This window comes from Centruroides vittatus, unplaced genomic scaffold (genome assembly GCF_030686945.1).
Source record: "Centruroides vittatus isolate TY-2023 unplaced genomic scaffold, ASM3068694v2 contig_754, whole genome shotgun sequence".
Taxonomy (NCBI): Eukaryota; Metazoa; Arthropoda; class Arachnida; order Scorpiones; family Buthidae; genus Centruroides; species Centruroides vittatus.
The window spans coordinates 1,208-11,067 of NW_027122490.1; the positions used below are offsets into that span (position 1 = coordinate 1,208).

Genomic DNA, 9,860 nt, shown 5'->3' on the forward strand with positions numbered 1-9,860 from the left:
ATGGCCGTTTCCGATATTCCGTCGTTAACCACGTTTGTTTATTTATTGAGAAAGAAAGATACGTCGAAAAGAAAACGATGCTGGGTGAGAGGAATATTAAAATTCCGTAATTACAACATTTACTCTATTGCTTAGGAAGTTTCTGTAGCCATCTTGAAAACAAGAACCACGTGACAACTAGCGGGAATACGAGTGGTGGCGAAATTTTTTCGCTAACGAAAAACCTCAACTGTTCCGAACTTCGAAGCGATTCACGAAATGGTAAAATTCGCCGGAAACGACGTCATGTCTGACGTGTTATTCGCTCTGCTTTTCGCATTCGCCAACGAATCACGCTCAGTATGAACTAAGCTTAACTGCCGATGTAAAAAGAGAAGAAAACAGACACTCACCCTCACAGCGCCTCCCCTGCGTCTCCCGCAAGAGGAGGCGCTGTCCTCTCGCTATCTGGCGACATCTTGGTTACGATGCACAGCCGCTGGTCCCAGCTTCCGCTTGATCTTTCTGGTCGACGACAAAGGTGTTGGTTGCGTCCGATGCCTGAAAAATCACATAATCCAGGTTTCAAATCCGCAAAGAAGTATCCTTCGGTCACGCGCACTTCACTACACAAGCTTCGGTACACAAGCTTCACTACTCACTGGGCGGTCTTCATCCTCCAGCTGTTCCTCTTCGTCGCTGTCGGGCACGTGGATATCGCTATATGGCTCGTCAGGCGGCAGATCTTGGTCCGCGGGCACACCGATCGTCAGGAGTTGGAGACCCTGGCGACCGGGACCTGGGTAGACGGCTGCGATATGCTCAACAAACTGCCGGAATTTTGCCGCTGTTGTTGGCAACTTAGACAGGAACCGCGTTCTGTATACGTAGCTGCACGTGTAACTCTGCAAGCTCCTGTCCGTGCGGAGGGACTTGATGGACCTCTTCAGCCAGCGATGTCTACACTCGATGTTTTGAGTGTGGGCCTCAGAATCTTCGCTGTTGACGAATCTACGAGAAGAAAAAAGAAAAATGTCACTTTTCGGTATCCTTCTCAAAACGCTCATTCATTTCTTTTTTTTTCACTTAACACATAGCACAGTATCATCCTCCTTACCTCCCGGGGCCCTGCTGGCTGTGATTCACGGTCTTATGTTCCGAGAAGCCCATCGTCGTACAGCCGCGATATTGGGGCGCGCTGTCGGAAAGCACTATGGAACCAGGAGCTATGTATCTGGACATGTAGCTCCAAAGAACGCGCCTGCTTTTGTTCTCCACCTGAAAGAATACGAGAAAATATAACACAAAACTTCCACTAAAAGTAAATAATAACAGGAAATAATGTTTCGTTACTACTTACATGCCAGTACATAACTTCTTTCGTTTCCCGACAATAGGCACCAAATATAGTTATTTGGGTGCCTTTGGTTATGCGCCCGCGGTTGTACTTTCTTCTTCTAGTAAAAGTTTCATCAATCTGAAAAGAAAAACATATGTATATAGACATAGACGGTATATCGGCGAAGTCAGAAACTTGGATCGATCGTCACCTCGACGTGCAGGCCTTTACCGCCAAGCTGGTGATTTTGATTGTTCGAGACGAAAATCTCCGCAATTTCCCGGCAGAAGTTATACCAGTCTACCGCTGTTTGACGTGACACGCCGCATTGTGAGGCGGCGTCGGTGACCGGCAGCTTCAGGACCCATGAGAATATAATCATAAGCACCTGTTAAATACAAAAAAAATAAATTATCTCAAAACATACATCATCTTTACGATCGAATTAGAGAAACACGTAACGTGACGTGAAACCGCCGATTTTGTGGGTGTTCTCCCCCGACCCTGTTAAACCCCTTACGGCTACTTACTTTCTATTGTCTTAGATGTGAGTCATCAACTCCCAAGGGTAGGGTTAAACAGGATCATTCCAGAATGGCGAAAGACAAAAGAACAAAGGAACAAAGAAAGAAGAAATACGAAAAATATAATATATCCAAAATATGGCATACTGCAACGATATTATACCTCTTGAGCAGAAAGCTGAGCGCCTTCAAAAAATGTATTCTTTGTACAAGAGAGGCTACCACTGCACATGGGCCGCCAGACAAAGCCACCTGTCCGCCTACGCATTTTTTTTCTTTGCGATAGTTTTTCGCAGCGGTAGACAAATCCAAACCTCTCCGCTGGTGCCGGCTCTTTCCTCATCGCGCCTGAAAAATACGACAAATTGAATTAGCTAACAGATACTTGCGTACGGCACTTTTGTACAGGAGGAAATCAAGGAAATTTTACCTCCACACTTAGAACACGACGGTACAAAGCCGGTCAGGTCCGGATGGGGCACAAGTCCCACCATGTGGCAAAATTTCTCGGCGGCAAGTTCGTTGGGGAAGTACGCTGCAAAATTAAAACAAGTTAATCGATTAAAAATCTCTTCGGTATCCACGACGGGATTCTCCGAAATTTGTTCTGGCATCATGTTCAAAGGCATGTTTGAAATGATAAGGACTGATATACAATGTTGCCAGATCTGGATTATAAAGTAACAGTTGTGCTTTAAAAATAGCCGAATTGAACTATTTGTAGCCCAAACATAAATATGAATTATTTTGTATCTATGCACTTTTGCTAATGAAATAAGTTACTAATGAAATTCTTAAAGTTAACATTAGGAAAAAAATATATCTGAAATTTTTTAAGATGTATTTCCAATTGATGTCAATTTTATCTTGTCAAAGAGAGTCATTTGTGGGCTGGGTGACTCATTTTTAACTTCAGAGTCTTCATTTTGAACTTAAGAGACTTAGTAAGTTGCGTTGGGTAAGGATAAGGGTTTTTTCTAACTATTTCCGCCCCGTGGGCACTAAGAGGGGCCTCTTTTAGCAAGCCCATTATAAGTTTGACCATGCCCACAACGGGGCGATCGGGTTGATGAGGAACGGGACCTGACATATCCTGAAGGGCCACCTCCCGAATAATTTCATGGAGATTTTCGGGTCCATTCGAAAAAATTCGAGAAGATACTTACATCACGGCGTTTACTAACTTGCGCATTCACAACTTCTAAATTTTCATTCATAAAACCACGTAATGGACCCCGAAACGAAACTGTCCGCGCAAGGAGAACTCCATGTTGCTTTCCACCATAAACTACTGCTACAAGCGGCAAAGATGGCCGCTTGTAGCAGTAGTCGGCACCCACTCCGACAGGAATTTAGGAACGCGTTCCGCAAGAATGTTTAAACTTAAACATATGCCGCTGGCGCAAAGGAATAAAAAAATGCACTCCTTGACCGCTCGGCATCCGACCATTGGATAGGTTAGGTTAGGTAGGTCCGAAATATTGGGCTTTTTTTCCATAAAATTTAATGCAAATTGTACACGGAAAATATTTTGTCTATTTTTCACAAACTTATACTCGTTTCTGCATTGCGCACGTTTTTCTATATCTGAAATCAATCCTTCGCGTTGCAAAAAAGCTACCAAAATTATTTCGCAATTACAAATATCAATAGGCCTATACATCACTCTTTAAATACAAATGAAAACGAAAAAATTATGAATGATCGCTTAATCCGCGTAAAAATAACTTGTTTTGGCGCGAGAGAAAATTGATCGGATAGTTCGAATTTATCTATGTATATATGTTCATGTCCCGCCAGTAACTTTTGATCAAAATAAAGTATTAATTTAATGAACGCACGATTAGTTCTCTCAAACAAAATCACATGTGATCAGTAATAAACGTAATCTATACTCTTTTATCTAACACATACCCATATTAATTTTATATACAGTATCTTAAAATGAATTAGCAGCTCCTCACCTTTCTTTTCGGCTGGTTCTTTGTGATGGATTGACAAATAAATAAGAAAAATCCACTAACCATCAAACAACTTTCTTTTAATCCAAAAATAAAGATTTTTAATAATACATACAAATTAAGTTTTACATAAAAACAGATTTAAAAGAAATCATGTACACACTTTTTAAAATATTCTATTGTTATTACAATTTTTAAAATACGATTTCCATATATTGTAAAGTTTTATTCGTTTCTTTTTAATAAACGATTCTTTCTTTCTGTGAGTATCGGGGGTTAAGCATCAAAGCTTAACCCGCGGATAAGTCGATAAGGTGTCGGCGATATACAAGTAATCACCCACTTAATTTATCAAATAAATTTAATGAAAACATTAACTAAATGGTAACATACAAAGAGAAATATAAAATAGGACGTTGGAGGAGAGATGTCGGCATTCGAGGCATTTAAGGGAACTAATCCCTTTTTAATTTCCGAATTAGATATAACTAACTCGCGGTCAATGGAGGGGGAGAGAGAGAAAGGTTTTAAGTAAATAAATCTAAGTTTACCTCGCTGTTCGTCTTTGCCTAGATGCGTAGAGTGAACGGAGTTGATGGTGTTGACCAGCCGTTGTCAGCTTGTTCGGACGCCGCCCCGACAATTGGGTGCGAGCCCCTTTTATACCATTTTTGAGGAGTGAGAACTGTCATACTGTCGATGATTTGTACGCGCACCTGTTAGTCGGGCTAGTGTCTAGATCTAGCTAGTACGGACCACGTGCAATCGGGAAGTTTGTCTGATGACAGCTCTCACCCATCAATTAGCATCTAACTGACAATAATTTCTACAAAATAGTAAACAGTCTTGATATTGTTTATATCAAATGTCGCGCTCGACGACGATCGAGGCAATTTATTGCACTTTTGTTTAGATTTTAATATACATTTGTTGCGGCCACGTGTCACGTGTAGCCAAAGAGGGATGAGAAACATCGTCTTTTCCCGTCTTGTAAACTCTATCGTCTATCGTCAAACAAATGGTGGTTTTTTCTCTTATTGATATACAGTATAGTTCAACAACTATTTCGAGAAGATCGTCTTGGTCGTTGCCATCACATTTCTTTAATTTACTGTCGGTAGTGAAGTTTTTATTACTAGCATAGATGACATATCAGGATAGATTCTGAAGTGGAAATAAATAGTATTAACATTTCTTACATGAAAAATATTACTATTTAATTAAAATTAATCATCACTTTTTACTATTTATTAAATTATTATATAAAAGTTAATTATACTATAAATAAACTATTTTGTATATTCCATTTTACCTAAACATGTATATTTTAAAAAGTTATATAGGAGTCACGTGACTGGTACCTCGTACGAGACACCATAGGTACGAAAGCGAAGTCACGTGACCGGAAATGACGTACGCTAGTCGTGTGTGCTACATACTTAAAAGCGAGTCTTCGCCGCGAGTTAGCAGAGCGACGCGCGTTTGCAGTGCGACGCGCGTTAGCAGAGCGACGCGCGCCGCGATCATCGCGCGGCCCGATTTTGGGGGGGCTATATCTCGCGAAGGGTCGCCCGTAGGGGTGTGAAAATTATGTACACATTCTGGATTTCATCCAAATCCTATTTTTACAACTATAATTTTAAAAATTATAAGATACTTACTTCATCTTGTAATAACTTATTTCTTTCACTTTCCTCTTTCATACTATACGAACATATTATTTGTTCTCCTATACAATTTAAAGTCATAATGATAAATAACCATAACCGAGCATCTTGAGTTCTTGTAGTGGAAGTCAATAAATACGAAATAAAAACCGATATTACATAAAACACTATGGTATAAAACCCAACAAAACCACCTAAAATAAGAGCATTTAATTTATTAATCTGCTCAAAGACTTCAAAAATTAAAATTCTGTGCTCTTGAGTAGTAGATTTAAGCTCCTGAAAAACATTTTTAATATTCTCTCTGGACTTTTCAATTTGGCTATTAAGATCATTACCAGATTTCAACATTTTCTGCTGTTCGCCCAGAGAGACGCTCTGCAATTTCAATATTTCTGCCTGCTTCTCCGTGGCCCGTTCCAACTTATAACTCAACCGTTTCGAAGCGGTCGACAGTTTACGAACCGTACCTTCCACTTCGTCTTGCCAAACTTGGCTCTGTAAGAAGAAGCATATACTTTGAGTATGCGTAAAAAATTCAGTGTAAGAAGTAAAAATTTTTTCATTCATATCCTTCATGCATTCCGCAATATCTACGTGCGATGGGCATGGATCAATTTTCAATCCTAGTTTTAGAAGAAAACATCTGGCAAATGAGAAAGCCAATCTACTTTGTGTTTCTTCGTTTAACTGCTTACATCCTAAATGCAATTCTTCCACAGCTTTAATCCAGCAATCACCATACAATGGTATTTGATTACGTAAAAGTTCGTAACGATTTCTACCATCCATCATTTCCAACTGTTGAGTGGGTAAAAGTTCAAATTTTGCCATATTGAAATGATCTTCCGTTTGAAATTTTAAAGTTTTCATCAACGTAAAAAATACGTAGAGCAGCAACAAGTTTCTGCTTGCCATTTTTAAACTCTCCCTCCTCGTCTAATGATGGCAGTAGGGAATTTTTCTTTTTACGTTTTCTGATTGGTTGTTTTAACAATTTAATCGGTACATGGAAATAATTAAGCACGAGTTCGTTTAATTATATAAATTAAATATAGATTTTTTTGTAGACTATTCTTTGTTAGAAAAGCATTAGCAGATTCCACGTAGATTTATTCATTTAGACAAAGGCTTGATTTATTATAACTAGTCGAAATTATTCGATATATGTTACTACAATTGTAAGGTATTATCATTTGTGTCTTCTTCTATAAGAAAATGACAATTATTATACGTCACAAAAGTAATAATTTTATTTCGGATTTAAAAACTATTTTAAAGAAGGACATGTCGAAGCCCCTGTGGCCTAATGGATAAGGCATCGGTCTCCTAAACCGGGGATTGCGGGTTCGAGTCCCGCCAGGGGTATTTATTTTGTTTTAGTTTTTAAATAATAGTATAAAATCACGAGAGGTTACAATTTAATACTTTTAATAAAATTTGTTATCGTTATACTTGTAATTCTTATTTAAAGAATACTTTTAATAGATACAGTGTTTTCCGATAGATGGCGCTATGTATACTTAAAATAACGTTTATGAATATACTATATTAAATTTGCTATAGATTTTGTTTATGGTTTGTCGTATAGTGCGACAAATAGAATAACTCAAATTGAGTGCTTTAAAAAAAAGGTTATGTAAGCTAACCTTAGATTAAAGATGAGAGGAAAGGCTGAGAATATATTTCGTATTTTGTAGACAAAATATGTGGCACTTTTAAGCATTTATTCAATCTTCATTCTCTTTATCACAATAATAGGTTTATAATATTGTCTTTTTCTACTAGACGGACTACTAGTAGTATAAAATAGAAAACAGAGTAATAGCGCATTGTACTACAATTAACACGTATTATATACAAAGATAATTAATTATAAAAAATTACAATAATTAATAATTACGATTTTTGCAAAGACAATGCATTATAAGTGTTATTTTATTTCAGAAAGGCGGAGATTTTTCTAGCTCAGGTTGAGAGACTGTTTCCAAATGTGGAGGGTTGGCAGCTATAGGTTGATCAGACCTATGTTATATAAAGTTTTAAAAGTTGCTATATATCTTCATTTATCCGAACACATTCTCACATTATCCACACATTTTTGTGAATTCCCTGTTTTTGTGAGTAGCGGATCCATAACCTACAGTGCAGTGGCGTGCGGTGACATTTGTTGATAGAGAAGCTAGGTTTCCATAAAAATTTTAAACAAATGCTGGAAATGACAAAAATAAACAGTTTATTTATTTTAATTCTAAAATAGATAATTGACACGAAACAAAGATATAAAAACTTGTTTTTATTTTTTTACAAACTAACTTTCTTCGGCAATTTTTTTTCGCAAAGTCGTTATTACTTTATCATAGAAATCGCTCGTCGTCGATTCCATCAAAGTATTTAAAAGCTTTTTTTCTTGTTTTGTTTGGTGTCACTGACTTGATGAATTTATAGTCACTTGGCAAATTCATCTATTTAATCCATAATCTTTACGGTTTCGACAAAACAAATAAAAAAGCTTTTTTTCTGTCGAAAGCAACGCTGGTGACGACAATCTTTCCTCTGAGTGTTCCTTGCCAATGTATCAATTCGCTTCGTGGTTGAAAAACTGCGCTCAACTGACGCACTCGAAAATGGGACCGTAAAAAATAATATTAAATCATATAATTCTTTTTTAGTACATTTTTGCTCAGATCGTCATTAATTATAATATTTTTATGTCTACCAGTGACTTGCCAATATAATAGTCTGGACACGAATATAAATACTGTATTGCTATTCACTACAGATTCACACACATATTGTAATTTAGATTTTAAAAAAAATTTCCCATAAAATTTACTTAAAGAAATAAAACTCGCTTCAAAAAAGTTTTTCATAATATTTAAAATTATTAACATCTAAAAGTGATAAAAATTCTAAAGATTTTATGTCTGAAAATCTGTCAATATAATTATAATTAAAAGAAAATTATAATTAAATATAACATTGTAAAGAAACGTACATAAAAATAACAAAATATTTTTTTACTTTTTAAATCTTAAAACAATCCGCTTATTTCTTCTTTGGAACCGTGTTGTGTTGATTGTTGGACTATGAACCCAAAGTTGAGTTTTAATTAAACACTTGGCTTTATTTCCATCTTTATTTAGTTGATTGTAGGGATTACTTCTGCAATTGAAATTTCCTATTGGAATATTCTATTGTTAATTGAAATTTCAATTACAGAAACGGCGAATTCCATCAAGAAAATAAAATTACAGAAACGGCGAATTCCATCAAGAAAATAATACAGCCATCTCATTGGAGTGACATGATTGAGAAGATACAAGGTGAGATCCAAAAAATCCTTATTGATTTAGATTTTCTTAAAGCACACCTAAGAGAGAATAGACCTTTAAGAACACTCTCTCTCCCTAAATCTCAACTAAATAAAGATGGAAATAAAGCCAAGTGTTTAATTAAAACTCAACTTTGGGTTCATAGTCCAACAATCCGCTTAGTCAAATAACTCCCTACGAGTGCCTTTTTTTTTTTTTTTTTAAACTCTTTCCGCCCAGTGGGCACTAAGAGGGCCTCTTATAGCAAGCCCATTATGGGTTCGGCCAGGCCCACAATGGGGCGGCCGGGTGGTGAGGGACGGGGACCGACATATCCGGACGGACCACCCCCCGAAAAATTCCTGGGGATTTCTCGACCCGTCCGGATTCGATCCCGGGTCCCCCAGGGTGGTAGGTTGCTAACCTTGACCGCTCGGCCATCCGGCCCCCTACGAGTGCCTAATAGATAGAATCATTGTAAGCGTTATAGGATATTTTGGTGTAGCATCCACCAGCTAAACAGCGTGAGGTTGATGCTCAATAAAACGCACGCGTGAATGCCTGTAATCTTGCTGATTTACACCATTTAGATATTTTTGCCGTGGAAGCTGTCCCGTATTCGACAATAAGGCACTTCCATCGGGAATATGCATATACGGATTTATATTCGAATATACAATAGCAGTCTTATCGTTGTTTTTCACATATATAGAAATTAGTAATAAAATACATTAATGCGATTATAATAAAATATTAATTTTAAGTAATTCAAAGTACATTAAAATATGAAAACAATCGCACAATATGTACTGTATTAATGATTAATTGTTGACCATCCTCTCTTCTGGGAAGAGGTCAACGACTACTTTTAGTCGAATTAACTTTAACCTCCATCCGCGACAGCCCTTTCTTTCTATAGGACCAACGGCATTCGAATATGAAAATTACAAATAATAAAGTTACGGAGCAGCACAAAATATGTTTTTTAAGTGGTCTTCGAGAGTGCAGAGTTTAAATATTTGGTCTGTTTATTTCTGAAATTTGATTGGTTGGCAGATTACCGTTCGATATTCGGC

General features: G+C 37.2%; 2 protein-coding genes and 1 non-coding gene across 3 annotated transcripts; 1 reads left to right on the forward strand and 2 right to left on the reverse strand.

Moving 5' to 3' along the window:
* Nucleotides 1-462: 462 nt before the first annotated feature.
* LOC136981377 (uncharacterized) lies at nt 463-1,711 on the reverse strand. The gene is made up of 5 exons (XM_067277690.1): nt 1,530-1,711; nt 1,340-1,456; nt 1,097-1,257; nt 642-990; nt 463-540 (listed from the first exon to the last, which is right to left on the reverse strand). Exons 1-5 carry the CDS (start codon nt 1,698-1,700, stop codon nt 463-465), a joined length of 876 nt encoding a protein of 291 aa, XP_067133791.1. The 5' UTR covers nt 1,701-1,711.
* Nucleotides 1,712-5,449: 3,738 nt separating this feature from the next.
* LOC136981378 (uncharacterized) lies at nt 5,450-6,457 on the reverse strand. The gene has a single exon (XM_067277691.1). The coding sequence runs from the start codon at nt 6,386-6,388 to the stop codon at nt 5,450-5,452; it is 939 nt and encodes a 312-aa protein (XP_067133792.1). The 5' UTR covers nt 6,389-6,457.
* Nucleotides 6,458-6,765: 308 nt separating this feature from the next.
* Nucleotides 6,766-6,838, forward strand: TRNAR-CCU (transfer RNA arginine (anticodon CCU)). The gene has a single exon. It is a non-coding gene; the product is annotated as a tRNA-Arg (tRNA).
* Nucleotides 6,839-9,860: the final 3,022 nt, after the last annotated feature.

Bases quoted from the DNA above. Each gene is read 5' to 3' on its own strand.
- LOC136981378 (XM_067277691.1), bottom strand. From the start codon at position 6,388: ATGGCAAGCAGAAACTTGTTGCTGCTCTACGTATTTTTTACGTTGATG.
- LOC136981377 (XM_067277690.1), bottom strand. From the start codon at position 1,700: ATGATTATATTCTCATGGGTCCTGAAGCTGCCGGTCACCGACGCCGCC. The intron at 1,258-1,339 runs GTAAGTAGTAAC...GTATTCTTTCAG, and splicing joins AAGAAGTTATGTACTGGCAT to GTGGAGAACAAAAGCAGGCG. The intron at 541-641 runs GTGAGTAGTGAA...GTGATTTTTCAG, and splicing joins TGGAGGATGAAGACCGCCCA to GCATCGGACGCAACCAACAC.